Source organism: Eschrichtius robustus, chromosome 1 (assembly GCF_028021215.1).
Source record: "Eschrichtius robustus isolate mEscRob2 chromosome 1, mEscRob2.pri, whole genome shotgun sequence".
Classification (NCBI taxonomy): Eukaryota; Metazoa; Chordata; class Mammalia; order Artiodactyla; family Eschrichtiidae; genus Eschrichtius; species Eschrichtius robustus.
Genome location: NC_090824.1, coordinates 76,400,268 through 76,420,155, shown reverse-complemented (window position 1 = coordinate 76,420,155; position 19,888 = coordinate 76,400,268). Strand labels below are relative to the sequence as shown.

At 46.0% G+C, this 19,888-nt stretch overlaps 2 protein-coding genes across 2 annotated transcripts; one reads left to right on the top strand and one right to left on the bottom strand.

The window, feature by feature from the left end:
• Positions 1 to 71: 71 nt before the first annotated feature.
• On the bottom strand, positions 72 to 3,943 carry PIP4P1 (phosphatidylinositol-4,5-bisphosphate 4-phosphatase 1). The gene is given in 9 exon segments (XM_068534983.1): positions 72 to 902; positions 1,391 to 1,481; positions 1,579 to 1,631; positions 1,836 to 1,941; positions 2,390 to 2,496; positions 2,867 to 3,057; positions 3,399 to 3,660; positions 3,662 to 3,694; positions 3,696 to 3,943. Coding segments are annotated over 9 exon segments (1,101 nt in total). The 5' UTR covers positions 3,810 to 3,943; the 3' UTR covers positions 72 to 758.
• Positions 3,944 to 11,373: 7,430 nt separating this feature from the next.
• Positions 11,374 to 17,769, top strand: PNP (purine nucleoside phosphorylase). Its single transcript, XM_068548476.1, has 6 exons — positions 11,374 to 11,514; positions 13,326 to 13,495; positions 15,778 to 15,881; positions 16,080 to 16,255; positions 16,369 to 16,559; positions 17,122 to 17,769. Exons 1-6 carry the CDS (start codon positions 11,504 to 11,506, stop codon positions 17,337 to 17,339), a joined length of 870 nt encoding a protein of 289 aa, XP_068404577.1. The 5' UTR covers positions 11,374 to 11,503; the 3' UTR covers positions 17,340 to 17,769.
• Positions 17,770 to 19,888: the final 2,119 nt, after the last annotated feature.

Here is a 19,888-nt window from a genome sequence, read left to right as displayed (position 1 = left end):
TTCTACCGCTTTGTGGGGCTACAAATTCCCCTCATCCTTTCATACACACAGATTTAACAACTGGAAAAGAGTAGAGTCATGACCTTATTTATTTACAAGCACAGGATGAGTCCCTAACCTCCCCCATGACAGAGCAACCCTACCCAGCCCAGTTAAATACTGCAACTGGGGGGTAAGGTTGAAAAGGAGGAATTATGGGAAATACAGGACCAGGGGACCATACCCCACATTAAATAGTTATATATACATCAGTTCCTGTGGTTCTGTACAGAGCAGCGGCTGACCCCGCCCCCAGAGGACGTGGAATGGGGGAGAGGAGACTGAGGGTGCTGAGACCAGAGCCAGCCCCTGATGAAGTGCAATAGCAGCAGCAAGGTCCTAATGGTGCACAAGAGGGAGGGAGACCCCCCAGGGCTACCCACCCCCACCCTGCCCTGGAATGTGTAAGGGACAGGAATGGCTCTCAGGGAGCATATAGGAAGGACAAGGCTAGAACCGTCTTTTAGGACCCAGGTTTAGGGGAAACTTTCCGCCTACTTCACCCTAAACACAGCAACCACTGGAGGAAAGCAGATGGCCAGCAGTGGTTTTACTTATTCCTCCAAACCTAGGTGAGGGCCTGGTTCCTTCCTACCTCTCCGCAGGGAAAAGGAAGGCAGCTGCTTGGCTCCCCTTACAGAAGCCCAGGGAGCCTTTTACCATCACTCCCTTTAGAGTGTCACTGTCCCCACCTGGACGGGGCCAGGCAGTCGGGGGGCTCAGGAGAAGTTCTGGACAGGGTGGCTGACCTTCATACAGGCCCAATAGAGGGCCCGGCCCAAACACAGCACAGCCAACAGGATGACAAATGCCCAGGCTGCATAGATGCCTCCGTATCGTTGTGCATGCTTCCATGTGCCAAACTGATGAAGAAGAAAAAGGAGGATGAGGTTACTGTTGATCTCTCACCACTTTCTAAGAGCCCTAGTAACAGTAACATGGAACTCAAGCTTCAGTCTCTGTCCCCTATCCGCATGCAGCCACCTTCAGGGACCTTTTAAAAGGCCCAGCTGTCTAGTTCCCTCCCCTAGGCAGGAACATACTCAAACAATCCCAGACATCTGTCAGTTTTTCTTCATGTCTGACAACTGAGCCAGGTTTCCTAATAGCAACTCAATCTAAGCTACTGCTCTATTGTTCTATCCTCTGCACAAAGAAGACAGCTGTTTTCTACTCTGATAGTAACAATGAAGACCGTTTATCAGTCTCCTTCAACTTCAGTTCATCTACACGTTAAAACAAGACAAACAAAAACAGTTTCTTTCACTTCTTTTTAGGATAGCCATTTCCCCAATCTTAGCCTACGGAGACGAGGCTGCAGAATGAAAGGGGTTGGATCAAGGTTACTCACAGCAAGGCCAGTGGCAGTGACTGCCAAGAGTAAGCCAAGCAAGAAGCAGCAGATACATCTCTTTCGTGGGTATCTGCGCCCAATAGATGACCTGTGGGGAGGCAAACAAAAATGGATACTTGCAATGGCCCTGTAGCTTTTACTCTATTCACTACCCAGCTCAACGATGCCGCTCTCTAATCACTCACACTTTCCTGCAGTGAGGGCAACGGGCCAAGGTTCGGTCTGTGAACTCTGTCCACTACGGAGAAAGGAAAAGAGAAACCAATTAATAGTAGAAGCAGGGTCATCTTCAATGAGAGCCCTGGGGCAGTGGAGTCTGGGAAATGGGTCCTCATAAAACAGACCTTTTCAGGATTCATTATCATGACTCAGAAATATATTCATGACTACTTCTCTGCTGCCCACCCCCTGCCCCCCAGGGCTTCCCAATACCTCTCCTCACCAGAAAAGTATTCTTGCAATGTCCACAGATGACCCTGACACCCACAGGTTGTGGTTCTGGACTCAAAGGTCCCGGATGCACAGGCCCCAGGTTGATGATTCTTTTGCTGTACAGGAGAAAAAGACTATGTTTTAAAAGTTTTCAATCCTAACGATCCCTACATTATTCCTCCTTTACATCCCCCACTCCCTGACTCTAAGTCCCTCTACTTCTCTGTACATTTAAGATACTCTGCGCCCCCAGCCCTACCCCAGAGAATCCTTGAGGAAGAGCATCGCTTAAACTTCAGGCCTCTAATTTCCCTTTTACCTCAGGATAATTCACCCAGTCTCTGAGACTCTCCATCTTCCTAAAGGACACCACTTTTCTCCCAATCTTTTTATTGAGAAATGAGAAAGATGGCTATAACATTCTAGAGGCACAACAGTCCTTAGCTTTTTCTCCTTCTAAATAAACACCAGGCTCTCTCACCTTTACATTCTCGATAAACATTCACCCTTTTTCGGCTTTCTGATTTTCCCCACTAATGCCCTTCCCCAAATTATCCCCCTCACCAGTATGGCCGAGGGCAGGCGATCCGCTGGGAAGTCACTTTACAGATAAGGAGACAGTTGCAGGGGCATCGAACATATTTTTTCCCTGGGGGTGCATTCTTGATTGGCTAGAGAATAATGGGGACATCGGTAAGCAAACCTCTAATCCCAACCCCTTCCACTTCCTCCAAAAACACCTTCTGAGGAGAGATCAGAGAGATAAAATCTTAGCCAGGACAGAGAAATGAAAGGCATATAACATGAGATTTGCAAATGAAAACTAAGCTTAAGTATCCAAGATAGGTATGAAGGTGAGGGATGGGAAATATTAGCTTTGGTGAGTGGCTTCTGGGGAAATGGCTGTGTGAGACTCCTGGAACTGAAACCTGGGTTTCATCAAGAGCACTTGGCTAACGCCCGAAGGTCAGGGTCTAGAATCAAGGGATCAGAAAGAGGATCTAGGAAACAGGGCCCATTTCACAGATTTGTATAACTCACAGTGGCTTCATTGCAGACGCCACATTTGACTACATGTTGATGCATCTTGCCTTCCACGTTGATGAGAGACTGGCAGACTCTGCAGGTGATCATGGGAGCACTCCCACTGTCCGGGCTGGTCAGGGGTGAATAGGGGGGTGGGTCCTCCCCAGGCAACACGGCTGGGTGTCCCTCGGGGAACGGGGGAAATGCTGGAGAGGAAGGTAAAAAGAAGGGCTGGCATCAGTTGCAGACACCCTCACTGATGCTACACGGAGTAAGGCAACTCTTGCTGGTCCTCAAGCCTTCTGACAAGCTCAGCGGGATCTTATGATCAGTGCTTCGATCAGATTCCTCAGAAGCCCCTTCCGCTCCGAAGCTCCGGTCGCGATTGCGGAGGGAAGGAAGCCTCCCCCGGTCACAGGTGCAACAGCTCCGCACCTGGCGCTTGGGCCCCGCCCCCGCCCTCGGTCCCGCCCCCTGCTCCTCTCAGAGTACCCCCCGGGAACACCTCGGACCCGCCCCGTCTTACCCTGGGGCGGGGCATGTTTACCGGCTCCGTACGGTGGTGCGGAGGGGGTCAGGCCTCCCCCGGGCCCAGCCCCACTCCCGCCCGGCCCCACTAATCCGTTGCCGCCGGCGCCACCGTCGATGGGCTCAGAGAGCAGCGGGGATCGCTCTCCATCTGCCGCCATGGCCTCCACCGCCGCCTCCCGCTTTGGCCAAGGATCCGGCTCTTCCCCGCTGCCGTCGCCGCAGCCACCGCCGCCGCTACCGGGTCCCCAGGGCGCCTGCGCGCCGCGCGGCCAGCTCGCCCCGCAACCAGTGGCCTGCCCCGCCCCGTTTCGCCCCACAGCACTTGATAGGCTATCCCCGACCCCGTCGTGCTATTATTCGCGGAGACAAACCAATTTCTGGTCCTGTGAAGGCAGCTCCTATTTTCCATTGGGGAGCGTGGCGCCATCGTCAACTGTCACATGACTTTCAGGACGCCGCTGGGCCTGCAAAAACTGCACGTGACGAGAAGTTCTTCGAGCTATTGGAAGCGTGGCCCATCGCGCTACCTCCAGACCAGGAGGTGGGGCAGGGCTGCTTCAGCTCACTGGTGTTCCAGGAAGCCGCCGGTCCTCTTTCAGTCGCCCAGAGCGGGCGCATAGTCATTGCTCCTCGTTAGTCCAAAAACATCACTAAAAGATTTTTCTACTCTTTGAGGTTATAATTGGCCTCTCATTGGCTGGAGGCTTCCCTTCCCTGGTCCTGCGATCCTTGGGGCGCAACTTTATTGGCCCGAACTTAGAGCCAGAACCTGGGGGCGTGGCTCAATGAGCTGCAGTGAAAGCGTGAGGGAGTTTGGGCTGTTCTAAGCACCGGCAGTAGGAACGGTAGGCAATAGTTAGCCACTCTACTCAAAGGAATACCTGTAAAAAGTCAGAGTGAAGATGTGCCAGGAGGAAATGGATTAAAACGTTAAGATTTTCACCCCAGGCTTTCTCACTGAAGTCACTTCTGGAACAGGACACAAGACCGGTTTCTCCAGGAAGCTGCCTTGCAGACCCCACCCTCCCACCATCCCTGGTTAAATTATGAAAGCATCTTTGTATGAGTCTGTCTCTATCGCTACAAGGATGTCTCATGATTTTACTCAATTTTGTGACCCTCAATTATAAATATATATGTATGATAAGAGTTTTTTGACTGAGTTACCAATCAAGTTCAAAGAGATTTTAGTCACCTTATATGGCATAAGAGACAGTCTTTAGACTTGCCTCTGCTTTGCCCCCAGCCAGGAGACTGCTAGTGGAGGTTATTCTGACAAGTATTGGAAAAGATCTTAAGCACCTCAAACATTTGATCATACAGCCAGGACTTCCCAGGTGGTGCAGTGATTAAGAATCCACCTGCCAATGCAGGGGACCTGGGTTCAATCCCTGGTCCGGGAAGATTCCCACCTGCCGCAGAGCAACTAAGCCCGTGTGCCACAACTACCAAGCCCACGTGCCACAACTACTGAAGCCTGCGCGCCTAGAGCCCGTGCTCTGCAACAAGAGAAGCCACCGCAGTGAGAAGCCCGCACACCACAACAAAGAGTAGCTTCCACTCGCCGCAACTAGAGAAAGCCTGCGTGCAACAATGAAGACCCAAGGCAGCCAAAAATAAAATAAATAATTTTTTTTAATTTTAAAAAAACAAAAAAAACCAAAACATGAGCATACTCCAAGCTACAAAAAGCCCCAATATCCTCCTCCCCCAGCTAATATGAATGACTGCTACTTCTTTACGTATTAGAGCTTTAGCCTCTATCTGGTCTTCTCTCCTTCTAGATAAAATGTATTAGATACCCAATCATAGAATTACTCTACTTCCTGACAGCATTCAATCCAGAGGAAAATTCCATTTCCTTAAACCCTTTCAAAATCTCTTAACACAAGCCCATTTCTATAATAAGTTCTTTCTAGCACCCTCTTACTGACAACACCTCAGTTTTTCATGGCTTGTGCTTTCCCCTCACTGCACCAAGTAATAACCAAATTTAAAAAAAAAAAAAAAGTCCAGAAAAGTCGAGGTCTTCTGACTTATGGTTTCTTTTTCTTTTTTTCTTTTTTGGCTGCATTGTGCAGCATGTGGGATCTTAATTCCCCAACCAGGGATTGAACCTGTGTCCCCTGCATTGGGAGCGTGGAGTCTTAACCACTGGACCACGAGGGAAGTCCCTGACTTACGATTTAATGCTTTTGCACTCACATCATCTACTAGGCATATCGAAAAGGGCAGAAGGGCAGAGGTGGCAGAATGCATGGTATCTGGGATGGAGCCCTTTTGATGCTCAATACCTGGCACATGGAAGTTGCTGATAAATGACTATTAAATTAATTAATTAATTACCTTAAGCCCTATCTTGAGGGAAATTTGTGTACTGAGCAATACTGTCAGCTGTAGTCCCAAGCTGGGTGGATATTCAGCTGGGATACTCCAGTGTGGCTGGTATCAGTTTATGGCTGGCATTTGTTCTGATTGGTTGGCTCCTGTACTATACAGGTAAATAATTTCAATGTTACCCCCGGTACCAGGTATCTTACTTATGGGATAGGGGCTTCTCACATAGACTGAGAAAAATCAGGCTATGGAGGTGTATTTGTTTGCTAGGACTGCCATAATAAAATATCACAGACTGGGTGGCTTAAACAATAGAAATTTATTTTCTCACAGTTCCGGAGCCTTGAAGCCCAAGATCAAGGTGTCAGCAGGCCTCTGCCCTTGGTTTGCAGGTAGCCGCCTTCTCCACTGTGTCCTCACAGGGCCTTTTCCCTGTGAGCACACATCCCTGCTGTCTCTTCCTTTTCTTATAAGGAATTAGGGCCCCTTATGACCTCATTTAACCTAATTATCTCTTTAAAGGCCCTATCTCCCAACATAGTCACTTTGGGGTTAAGGGATTAGGGCTTTAACATATGAGTTTTGAGATAGTCCCTAAGAGTCCATAACAGGAGGATATAAAGAAAGACACTGCAAAGCTTTGGAAGGGTTTTTTCTTCAGGCTTCCAACCAAGTGGTAACTATCACACCGTGTAGATGGCAGAGAATGGGGCTGGAGACCTCTGCTGGGCTTCTGCCACCCAGGGTCCCAATTTGATTTCTCTTTCCACATACCCTATTTCTTCTCTACCCTTTCCTGAAGTGGTAGTTTGCCACCCGTGTGAAACCAACACAGTCCCTTACTCCATTTCCAGGGCAAAGAATGTTTTTGGTAATGTGCAGAGTGAATTAACCAAGATGAGGTGTAGTATGGGCAGTTGGATGGAGTGGGGTAGGGTGTGGTCTAGTTTTAAGGGATTATTTCTCTTTATCACTCTGCACCTTTGTTCCCTTCTGTTTTATGTCCTTTCCGTGCCCCAGTGCTTTGCCCCTTCCTTTAGGGTGTAGTCAGCTGCTCTATCTGGGGACTGATCTGTTAGGTCAGTCTGTTTATCTTCACTCTGTTCCTGCACTGAATGAGGCACAAATAGGGATCTCACACAGAGAAGAGAAATGAAAGTGGTCCTTTTACCCGGGGGGACTAAACTAAAATAACATTTTAGTTTCAGGAATTGGAGAAAATGGAAGGTCAAAGATTCTTGGTGATGGTGGGGTAGGTATTTAAATAGGAGAACAACTATCTTGTGGTCTAGAGAGAATGAGAAATTTCAGTTGAGAGGGCAAGAATAAAATAGGTTTCCTGCCTAAGAAATCCTGAGAGGCTGAGCCTCCTTCTATAAATGTTGCCATTGGGAGTCACTATCTCGGGATATCTTCCCACTCCATAAGCCAATACTTAGTGACTTAGAAACTGCCACTTCCACTCTTCAGTTTCCTTGATATTGAGCATGGAAGATGGGTGTGTTACTGCATGTGTGCCTGGACACGGGAGTGCTTCAGACCTTCAAAGAGGGGTGAGAAGAAGATAGAAAAAGGGTAATAAGGCAGTAATGAGCTATAATCACCCTAAAGTTGATAATTGTTTTGTTCCTGACTACAGGAACCCTACAAGTACAGAATAAAACAGAGTCCCAGCTTTGTAAAATGTGGAGACTGGGGAGCAGTGACTAGAAAAGGTAAGAATAGTGTTGTGCACTGTTCTTTCTGTGATGATTGAAATGTTTCTATGCTTTGCAATGTGGTAACCACTAGCCACATGTAGCTTTTGAGCAGTTTAAATGTGGTTAGTATAACTAAGAACTGAATTTTTATTTTTTATTTTATCTTTTAATTTTATTAAATTGAAATAGCCATATTTGGCTAGTGGCTTCTGTTTTAAACAATGTAGGATTAGAGTCGCTGTTGATGGGCTGGGCGTACCTCTAGTTTTTGTTCTGATCCAATTCGTGGTTAGGTGGGTCTAGAGAAATCGAAAAGGAAAAGAGACAAAGGGGAAAAATAATAATAGTCAATATTTACTGTGTACTTACTATAATTCCAGGCACTTATCTAAACATTTAACTGGCATTTTATATAATCCTCGCAACAAGAGTAAGTACTATTATTATCACCATTTTACGGATGAGAAAACTGAGGCATAATGAGATTTTTTTTTTTTTTTACTTGCTTTGGATCACACAGCTGGTAGGTAAGGGGTGGAGATGGAATTCATTCACAGGTAGTTTGATTAGAGTCCACTCATTTACACTACACAGATTCAGGAATGAGGTGGCAAGGAGTGCCTGGGGCCATAGTTCCCGTACTCTGTGCCAAGGGGCAAATTCACAGGAGTATCGTGCGATATTTAAAATTTTTTAAGGGAAACACAGCAATATTTGACATCTCTTGTATACTATGTGAACTGCTAGCTCAAGGTAGTTCACAATTTGAACATTAGATTGTGCTACATTGGGACCTCCCTGGTGGCGCAGGGGACACGGGTTGGAGCCCTGCTCTGGGGAGACCCCACATGCCACGGAGCAACTAAACCTGTGCGCCACAGCTACTGAGCCTGCGCTCTAGAGCCTGCGAGCCACAACTGCTGATCCCACGTGCCACAACCACTGAAGCCTGAGCGCCTAGAGCCCGTGCTCCGCAACGAGAGAAGCCACTGCAATGAGAAGCCCACGCACCTCCAGGAAGAGTAGCCCCCGCTCACCGCAACTAGAGAAAGCCCACGCGTAGCAACAAAGACCCAACGCAGCCAAAAATAAATAAATAAATTTATAAAAAATTAAAAAAGACTTGCTACATTCCTTTTGATGACAAAATATCTTTGCAAAGCTGGCTTTTAGGAAGTCGTCTGATAAAAAAAAGTAAGTACTGTGTGGAAATCAGCACGGAACAGGAAATGAGGGTAGTAGTGCTGGACTCCAAGGTTTGAGAAGTTGGGCAGTGCCCAACAGGCACACACATTCCATTAGTAACTATTTGTGCTTATTTAAGAAAAAAACAAAAAATAGTTTTTCTTTCAACTTGTCTGTATTATGTTTTTCAAATGGTTTCTAAGTTGTTAGGCACCAACTACCTAAAAAGCAAAACTCTTAGGTATTTCTTCTGACCTAGGGGTGCTGTGAAAAAATTTCTGAGTTCCTAAGTGCCCTATAAACTAAGAAACTGGGAACCTCTGGACTGGGGTATTGCAAACAGATCAAAATGGAGTATGGAGACTTGGCTTGAGATGGCGTAAAGAGAAATAATAGACATTTAATAGACATTTCATATATATGATCATTAAGTACTTGCTGTATGCCAGTGTTCACAGTGCCCTAGATACACACACACATACACACACACACATATACACACACACACAGAACACCTAAATCTACCTTTTAAAGGTAAAAATCCTGTGGGGAAAGCAATGAGAGATGTAAACAAACCAAGGTTAGAGGTAGGATGGGACCCAAGGGCTTGATGCAATCTGGAACCTGGGCCCTTCTGTTGGATAGACCACTAAGATGTGTCCTGAGGAGGCCTGCTAGGCCTCATAGGGTAACTCATAGGGCCATTGGTGAATCCGAGATTAAAAAGATTGGGGGTCCAAATGATTGTTCAGAAGCTTGGTTGCTGAACTTGAATTCAGAATAAAGTATATTGTGTGGTTCTGAAGGTTATGTGACCCTGGCCAAGGTGCAATCTGGTAAACTGTCCTTGCCTTTCATATAGCAGTACATTTCTTTGGTGCCCAGAATGTTTATATATTCTGTAGGCTCCTCCCTACATGACATAGGAGAAACACTACAGAAGATTGAGCCTTGTCCCTCAGTTTTCCTTTTGTAGATATATTGAAGATCATCTACCCTTACTTTAGACAGAGTTAAAATTAATTAAGGGAATTCCCTGGTGGTCCAGTGGTTAGGACTTAGTGGTTTCACTGCCGAGGGTCAGGGAACTAGGATCCCACAAGCCTCCCCGCAAGGCCAAAAAAAAAAAAAAAATTAATTGATTAAGTTTGTGCTTTCTTAGATGTAATTATGTTCTACTCTTGTTTTTTGTGTAAACTGGATTGGATTTGAGGTGTTTAAAAAGAAACTTTCAGCAATCAAATATTGATAGATATTACCCTTGGGCTGATTTTTTACTTATGACCGAACTTACCCATCATTCAAAATCATGCTTTCAGTGTCTCAATTGTACAGAGTCACATTACTAAGGTGAAACTTCACCTGTAGATCACCCTATTGTTACCTTTGCTAAAATTACTGGATGAATAAGGATAATAATAATAATAATAATCCAATAATAACAATAAACCGTTCATTTGGCACTGTGCTCAGTTCTTTATATATGTTATTTTTGTGTTTACATATATTGTCATTACTCTTGTGTCCCTAACACTAGAACAGTTCTGGTACATAGTTGATGCTCAATAAGTATTTGTTACATGAATGAGATAGAAATGGGGCTGGGAAACAGTGGTTTGGGCCATGGTGTTGGGTAACACAGCAAGCAGGAAAGGTTAGAGCTCAGGAGGGTGGAAATAGGTGGAGGATTCCAATAGCTAAGCAAGGACAATTTGTGATTTGATGTGAATTTGGTTAAAATTGTAGAAGTGGAGGCAGAAAATAGCTAAATTCTTACAAAGACGTTATGCTGCGTAGTTCTGTTACAGGAATTTTCATTTTGGGGAAGAATCCTTCTGTAATTATCTGAATTCCTTGGATCAAGTATCATGTAAATCAAGGGTCTGTCTGCATTTCCCTATCCCATCCCCACTCTATCCCCATCCTTTGTCTGTGTCAAGGATCCAGGAATTGTGTGTGTGTGTGTGTTTTCCAATAAAACTTTATTATAGGGTTACAATTCTTTGTAAATACTACTGTTTCTTATTTATATAACAATTTTTTTAGATATCCATAATAATGAGTAAAGAATGTATGGAAGTAAGTATTCTATGAATAACTTATAATTTGGGGAATACTGGGGAAATTCCTGGAAATTCCTATTTCTCATTCCCAAATCCCAAAGCTTAATATCTATAGGGAATTTGGAAACACCTGGAGAAGGGGATTTGCTGCATCCTCCTGCGAGGATCCTGGGATTCTTACCCGCAGAAATTTTTCTTCTCCTCATCTGGGCCTGGATTTAGACCCCTTATATGTTCTCGCATATCCTGTAACCTCCAGAGCAGCATTATTGCTAGAGTCGACCCTTTTTCCTTTGCCCAGGAAGCAACTCAGACACAGGCTCACTTAATTTTATTCTGGGTTTGCACCACGTAAGGTTTAAATTTTTCTCTTTTCAAATCTCTCATGATTTGCTGTGGACACAACCAGGAATGGGGTTGCAGGTAGATGGTTCGGGGGCTCTCCTCCCGACTTCTACCCTCTTCCCTCATAGGCTTCCGTGCCGGAAACTCCGGAACTGCAGTTAGAAATGGGTGCAGAGGCGAAATGCTGGGTGCTCCTACCCCTCCCCCGCGGTGGGTAGGGTGAGGGTCGAGAAAGGTACTGCAGCTGGGAAGACCTCAGATTAGGTTTACACCCTAGCCTCCGGCGATTGAGTCTGGGCGTGTCACCATGGAGACGGGGCCAGCCGCGTACTCGCCTGCCATTGGCTGGGACTCCGGAGCTGGGGATATAAGCCAGCGCGGTGTGAACAATGCGCTGTGTGGATCGTACCCGGTGACTGGCGGTAGCTCCGCTCAGTGGAGTAGGTCTGAGCGGAGAAGGGCAAACTGATCGAGAGGGCGTCGGCGGGACCATGGCCAACGGGTGAGGCGGGCACCAGGCCCAGGGAACCCCGGAGGCCTCTGGGGAGGGGAAATGGCTGTCATCGAGAACTGGAAACCCAGCACTCTGGGCCCCGAGGGGGCGAGGAGAGGGAGCGAGTGCCCCGGGGATGCAGAGAGGCCTGGCTCGGAGCCCAGCGTCAGGGGCAAGGCAGCAGAGCAGTGGGGCGGCCAGCGCTGGCAGGGGCGCGCGCGGGAATCGAGCAGGGGTGGCGCCACCAGAGCAGGAAGGGGACAGGTTAGTAGACCGTAGACTACTCGCAAAAGGAGCCGGTGTGTGTGTGTGTGTGTGCACGCGTGCACGCACGCGTTGCGATGTGAGTGTAGAGGGAGCGTACTCCCCCACCCACATACAGGGAAGAGGTCTTTTCAACTCACGCGCTCGTCACAGATTCCCATTCTAGAGTCTAGGTAAAGCCCTGAGGTACTTTTGGCGCCCATATCTAGAGTTCCTCCTTCAGAAGAGAGATTGCTCACGTCCCTCGACAACGCCTCTCTTTCCTCCAAGGTGGAGGTTCAATTAAGTTGGGGATGTCGTCTCCAAGGAAAGAAGGAAATTCTTATTCACTGAACTGAGCAACAGATCCTGCCTACTCCCCCCACTTCACCTTTGAAAACCCTTATTTCGGCTTTGGTCCTTGAAATCCCAGCCCAAGTCTCCAGCAATAGGGATCACAGTGGTTTTTGGGTGCCCAGGGATTCAGGGCATTCTTGGGAGACTGATGGCCAATGAGGAAGTCCTGTAAGCTGTGGCTAGATGTGCTGGGTGGCCAGGGCTTCACACATATTTCATTTCCTTGGCACCTCTTGGGGATGCTATTTGATTAACTTTTACCATCTCACTGCTTCTCTCTTCATCATTCTATGACCCCGGTTCTATTGCCCCGACCCGGTCCCTTACCCAGCTACTTTCCTGAGGGTAGCCCGGTGTATTGTAAAGGCAGCACTTTTGGAGAAAGAGGTTTCCTCTGGAGGCTTGGTTAGTTGTGTTCAGCTCTGTCACACCTCAGTCGTCGTTTCCTCCCCTGCTCCGTCCCTTCTCCTTGTTTTTTCCAGATAGGTATGAGAGAATTGGACTGGAATTGTGAGAAAAATTCCCAGTTGATTCTTGGGGATGTCTGGGTTCTGCGTAAGTGTATGCCTTTAGGTCTCTGAAGGGCAAAGGACCTTGGACCTTGATGAAGAGAAGGAAAGATGGGAGAAGGCAGGGAGGAAACACGGGCAGGGGGGGAAAGTTGTAAAAGAGGTTCAAGTGCTGTGGACCTGAACCATGATTTATGGAGTCAAAGGTCTTTGGAGCTTGTTAGTAAATTTTCAATTCATTTTCAAACTGAGCCTATACATTCCCTTGCTTTACATTAGAGGAAAGAATTTGAAGCACAAGTTACTTACCTAAAAAAGACAAAATTGGGACTAGAATCCCTGCTGAGTTCTGCTTCCTCAAGACCAGGATTCTGAAACCTGGTTTTTGAATCAGAATTCAAAAACTGAGGCACTTTTGTAAGAAATAGAGATTCTGGGGCCTCTCCGCATTCTGTAGGGGTGGGCTCCAGAGACTATTTTTCACAAGCTGCTGCTGAGAAACTTATGCAGTCAGTTCTGCTCCAGCTGTTGACAACCAAAATTGTGGCCTGGGTTTGCTTTTTTGTGCAGTACCTTGTCTAGCTTCTTGGCCAACTTCTCTGTCCCCTGTCACCTTGGTACCTCAGCCAGCCTTTCTACACTGAAGGTCATTAGTTTATGATACCCTTGGGATGGAAGTGAAACTCACCTTGGTTTTCCTTTTTTTCCTAGATTCACGTATGAAGATTATCAGAACACTGCAAAATGGCTTTTGTCTCACACCAAACACCGACCTCAAGTGGCGGTGATCTGTGGTTCTGGGTTAGGAGGTCTGAGTGACAAATTAACTCAGGCCCAGATCTTTGACTACAGTGAAATACCGAACTTTCCCAAAAGTACAGGTGCTGGCAAGGGGGAGTAGGGATAGGACTGGGGGATATTGATGGGATTCTGATGGGAGGGCAGTGCTTCTACACCCTGGCTATCCTCTATAGCATTTGACTAGAGACAACTGTTGTAACAGAGGGAAAAAACTACCAAGAATCAGAATGACTTTAGAAGGAAATTCCCCCAGTAGAAATGTTTTAGTAGGGCATGTTTATGTCAATTGTACTGTATGATGACATATTTCCTGTGCTTTAATGACTCAGCTCCTTAAAGCTCTACAACACTTCCCCTGCACATTCTTTCCCCATACACACCATGGTCACCACATCCTCACACACCTCTCTCATTTCTTTCAGTCTGTAGCCTAAGTGGAAAGAGCAGTGCCTGTAAGCTCCCAGACAAAGTCAGGCCTTCCCTGTCCCATGTGTTCCTGCCATTCCCAATCTCCCCAGCTCTAGCTCCAGTCCTAGGGTAAGGCACACACTGGTGCACAGCAACAAATGAACACACAGACTGCCATGTTCTTGCAGACAAATACCCAGGTGATACATGAATACACAAGACTTGATTCACACTGACCCTTTGGAGGGGGAAAGGGTACCCCCTATGCACAGTGGAGTTCTGAGGATAGTGTATCCAGCATCCTAATAGCGGCCAAAAGCTCTAAGGCTGGGCTTCCGTGGTGGTCCAGTGGCTAAGACTCCACACTGCCACTGCAAGGGCGTGGGTTCATTCCCTGGTCGGGGAAGTTCCGCATGCTGAGGATGAGGCTTAGGGAAGGGCCAGGTGAAATAGGGCAAAGTAAAGGACAAGGGTAGTTTATGTGATTTACTTATTAATTTCTCAGATAACTAACTTCTGTTGGTTTATTTATTAATTTTTCAGATTCTACTTTCCCTGGAGAGTTGAGTTTTAACAGATATTTTTCATGCCCTTTGGAGCAAGACTGGGAGACCGGAGCAGGGAGGTGGGGATGGGGTTGGAGAAGGAAATATTAAAAAGTGAGAGAAGGGAGTGCAAAGTTTTCTAAGAGAGATAGTAGTGACGCTGGCTCCACCTGCCACTCCTACCCGCAGTGAGAAGGGCACTGCACTAAGTAAATGGATTAATTTTTTAAAACTTTATCAATTTACTTTTTACACTTTATTTGGGTTTCCCTAACTGCGTCACCTCTGCTCTACTACTGGTAATTTTTTTTTTAAATAAATTTATTTTACTTATTTATTTATTGGCTGTGTCAGGTCTTCGTTGCTGCACGCGGGCTTCTCATTGGGGTGGCTTCTCTTGTTGCGGAGCACAGGCTCTAGGCGCGCGGGCTTCAGTAGTTGTGGCATGCGGGCTCTAGGCGCGCGGGCTTCAGTAGTTGTGGCATGCGGGCTCTAGAGCGCAGGCTCAGTAGTTGTGGCTCACGGGCCTAGTTGCTCCGTGGCATGTGGGATCTTCCCAGACCAGGGCTTGAACCCACGTGCCCTGCATTAGCAGGCGGATTCTTAACCACTGCGCCACCAGTGAAGCCCGGTAATTTTTGTATAAGCGCCTCAATCTCTGAGTATCCCTCAACTCTCCCTGTTTGTTTTGGTCCCTCTCCCAGACCATCCATTCTCTAAGGGATAGGTTGGCCATGTCCATTAAAGGAGAAATGTTAGATGAGAGAAATGGTAATAATGGTTACTATGTGTGTGTGGAGAGTTATCTTTGCACTCCCATGGCCCTGCATGCCCCGTTCAGGACACGTATTCCCACAGGACTGTTTTGTGGGTCACAAAGGAGACTTGTATGGGTCCAACCTCAGCCCCTTTCCCTGTTCCTAGCCTCCTTAGGAAGCTAGAATATACCATGAGCTCCCTCTCAGGAGGGAGGAAGCATATAGTTTAGTTAGGGTAATAAGGATACAGATTTTGAGAGTTTTGGAAATTTTGGAAAAGAGGTCTATAATTACGACACTCACTGCATTCATTATTACTCACTTATTCTATTTTTTATTATTTTATTCTCTTGCAGTATGGCTTTCTCATTCTTTTGAAATTTCTTCAAAAAGAAACTGATGTGTGTTCACATTGAACATCTTCAGCCCCATAGCTCTAATCTCAGGATGTACTTATATCTACGTTTATGATTAATTTCTGTCTCCCCCACCAGACTTAAACTTTCTGAGAGTGGAGATGATAATGTTTTCTTTTGATTAATTATACCCTCACCTATTGAGCACAGTGAGTTGGCTCAGAGGAGGTACTCAATGGATATGTGTTGTATGAAAGCATCTGTCCATTCATTTCCCTTTCTTTTTTGTATACAGTGCCAGGTCATGCTGGTCGACTGGTGTTTGGGATCTTGAATGGCAGAGGCTGTGTGATGATGCAGGGCAGGTTCCACATGTATGAAGGCTACCCGCTCTGGAAGGTAAATCAGGGACACGAACTTGATTGGGTCTGGACAAAGGGGGAGAGAGCTCTCCTATTTTATTACCTAACTACCCAGGCAAGTTAGATTTTTGGTCCCCTTCTTTCTCGTCTTTTATGCTGTATATCATGTTTATCTGCATGGGTGGATTGGTGACATTTTAAAGAACACTCTGATCTTTTATCTTTTGCTTCTAAGGTGACATTCCCAGTGAGGGTTTTCCAGCTTCTGGGTGTGGACACCCTAGTGGTCACCAATGCAGCTGGAGGGCTCAACCCCAGGTTTGAGGTTGGAGATATCATGCTGATCCGCGATCACATCAATCTACCTGGTTTCTGCGGTGAGAACCCTCTCAGAGGGCCCAATGATGAAAGGTAGCTATCCTCCTCCTTTTTGTATAGATGGGTAGGCTCTAAGGACTTGTCTGGGAGTTGGGAGACAGCTTACTCTATTCCATTAACCTGAGATAATCCAACCTGTGCCCTAGGTTTGGAGTTCGTTTCCCTGCCATGTCTGATGCCTATGACCGGGATATGAGGCAGAAGGCTCACAGTATCTGGAAACAAATGGGAGAGCAGAGAGAGTTACAGGAAGGAACCTATGTGATGGTGGCAGGCCCCACCTTTGAGACTGTGGCAGAGTGTCGTCTGCTGCAGAAGCTGGGGGCAGATGCTGTTGGTGAGGAGGGGAACTTGGCTGGAGGCTTGAAGAGGGAGGGTTCTGGTAAAATAAGATGGAAGAGAGAAAAAGATTGTAGACCTAGATGATAAACTGAAAGAGGGCCTGACTTAAGGGAAGATTGAATTAAACTGACTTGAAAGATGGTGGGAGGTTTGCATTGTAGCATCAACTCACCACCCACCACCAAGGGCTCTAACCACTGTAATGCTAATGACCGGTCCATAATTTGATGACTGTTTCTGATTATTTTAACAAATATCATTATAGCCACCTTCTCTACCCTTTGGCTGGAAGATAGAATTGCATCATTAGAACTGACTTTAAAATGACCACAAACAGAGAGAAATTTCTATTTATAAGAGATGTGCAAGGCCCTCTGAGGCCCGACTCTTTTAGGCAATGCAGAACACCCTAAGCTTGACACTAATTTAGCTGCTTCTTTGGATGTTTTCTTGATGCTGAATTGTCAACGAGGTGATTAATGGAGGTGAGGCTAAAGGGTGAGGAAAAGAGTCATTTGTGGATCCTGACAGTTGGTTTCCCTCTTTCTCCACATCAGGCATGAGCACAGTACCAGAAGTTATAGTTGCAAGGCACTGTGGTCTTCGAGTCTTTGGCTTCTCTCTCATCACTAACAAGGTCATCTGGGATTATGAAAGCCGGGAGAAGGCCAATCACAAGGAAGTACTAGATGCCGGGAAGCAAGCTGCGCAGAAATTGGAGCAATTTGTCTCCATTCTTATGGCTAGCATTCCACTGCCTGACAATGCCAGTTAACCAGCCCTGGAGTGGTCTGGCATCTCCCTTCTGGGATCCAAGGAGCTGCTACCTACTTTGGCCTCTTGCTGGAGTCACGTGCCTCTGCCCTTAGGTAGTGACAGAAAGGAGTGTCACCTGCCCTACTTCTCCCAGCAGACCTTTCTGGTACAGAGTGCTCTTCTGCTCAGTTGTCATCACAAAATGATTTCCACCCCTATTCCTCTTCAAGAGCCCAAGCGCTACCACACGTCCAAGGATTTGCCCAGGATTTCACTTGGGGCTGTCCAACTCAGCCTAGTAGCTACTGCTAGCTTTTTGAGATGATCCTGTCACATTCCTGGGGGTTTAGCTCTGCTCCTCAAAGCACTGGAGACCACACAAGGAACAGCCTATTCCTTTTGGAGTTTTATACTATCATACTTTGAGAATAAAGAGAAAGATGAAATAATTTCTGCATTTTTGTGTAATTTGGGATAAGGGTGGGGCACAGGCCAAGACTGGCATGAAACCAATCATGAGACCACATGTCTTGTGGTATGACTCTCTGCCTCTCAGACAGTTAAGAATTGAGGTAGATGGTATGCGAATGCAGGAAAGGATGGAAGAAAAGCAAAGAGGTGAAAGACAGTGTTAGAAGATAAGGAAGGACTATACATGATGGCCACTTCCCTCAGATCAGTCTTGCCTCTGTCCCTTTGCTTTCTGGTTGTTTCTCTCTCTGTCGGCTCTCATGAGTATCTGAATTCATTTACTGATCTCAGCTTATGTTCCATAGTTGCCACATCCTTGGTAAGCCCTAATTGTATTTCCTGTTGGTTTCCTTTGGTTCCCCCCATCCCTAACCTCTGCCATAGTTCGTGACAGCCATACATTCTGTCACTCCATTCCGACAGTGCAGTGGCAAATACCCCTTTCTCTGCTGCCGGCAGCTCCACTGCTCATTAGCGTCCTGCCAGCCCCTGTGAAGTTGACTCGTACTCTAGCCTCTTCTCTTGGAGCACTTCCTTGCCTCCTATTGCTTTCTTCCTGGGTGTTAGTTTTCCTTTTCACCGTTCTTGGTCAGAACCTCCCTGGGACAGGAGCCTAGGCATTACCTTTTGTTGGCCCACTGCACTGTTTGCGCTTATCAACTTGCATTCAGCTGGCTGGCACGTTTGAAAATCATACTATCCCCACCCCCTCAGGCCTGTTTGCCTTTTGACAGCGGGTAGAGCTGGATGACTCCAACAGTGGTAACATTTCAGTTAGTAGTAGTATAACATGGAAGAGGCATTTTGGCAGGAAAGCTTTCGAAAACTTTCAGATCATCCTTTGTTTGCTACCTGACCTACCTAGCTGAGCCCAGCACAAAGAAAAATTATCCTGGAGTGGCCCTGTAACTACTCTTCTTTTCATCCGTTCTTTGTACCTTCATCCACCTCTAAAACCCTACCTGGCAATCTGCTAGTGTCTGTCATTTGTCTCTGAGAGAGCTGGTGTAGAGGGAAGGACTGTGCATCCTTTAGATACATACACACAACAGTAACTTATGCATCTGATGAGATGCTTATAGACATTTTTTTAAATTTATTTTTTTAATTGAAATATAGTTGATGTACAATATTCTATGTTATAGATGTACAATATAGTGATTTACAGTTATATTTCTTTTTAATCAAGTTATTGAATATTTCTGTATAACACTCTTAGCCTAAGAAAATGTTAAACTGAGAATATAAGAATGGTCTTTTCCTCTTAAGGCCCCTACAGTCTTAACAGATACACATTTGTAAAGCTATTAACTGTTTATATAAGGCAGTATAAAATAGGTACAAGTCACGTATTCTGTGAGCCCAAAGGATGAACTGATTATAAGTATACACTGGACTTTGAGATTGGTTATTGAGAGAAAGGTTGTTTAACTTTGAGCTTAGTCTTCAAGGATGAAAGGGAGGAAGGATTTCACATCAGGGTGAGGCGAAGCACAGAGCAATGTTTGTGGGTCATTGTCACAACAGGTGTGACTAGAACAGAAGACATGGAGACATAGCAGATGGGTACTTGGGGGTTAGAGGAGGACTGCATTTGCTGCTTGGCTTTCTTACCCTGGATCTGCCTCTTGGTGAGACGGATCAGGAATCAGAATGGTGTCATCTGAAAAATATGTCCCAGAGAGACTTGAGTGGAATATTTAAGGGCATTTCTAGCTTTTTAGATTTAGAAAGTGTCATGTATTTCATAATAGAATACTAGATTAATGAAGAAGATTATGCATTTGATGTCCTAATTCAAGAGTCTAATTCCTTAGATCTAAGCACAAAAATTAGGACTCACCTACTTTATACAAGTATATATTACTAATTCATGTTAGGACATTAAATATACCCCCATGGTGACAGGAAACAAAATTATATATTCTTTATAGTACAAAGTAAGCTATGACAAGGAAAGTAGCTACAGACAAGTAATAGTCATTTTTAAAAAAATATTTATTTATTTGGCTGCTCTGAGTCTTAGTTGCGGCACACGGGATCTTTAGTTATGATGTGCGGGATCTCTAGTTACGGCATGCAGGATCTAGTTCCCTG

Excerpts from the sequence above, each read along its gene's own strand:
- PNP (XM_068548476.1), top strand. Across the intron at positions 15,882-16,079 it reads AAGGCTACCCGCTCTGGAAG|GTGACATTCCCAGTGAGGGT; the intron begins GTAAATCAGGGA and ends TTTGCTTCTAAG. Across the intron at positions 16,560-17,121 it reads GCTGGGGGCAGATGCTGTTG|GCATGAGCACAGTACCAGAA; the intron begins GTGAGGAGGGGA and ends TCTCCACATCAG.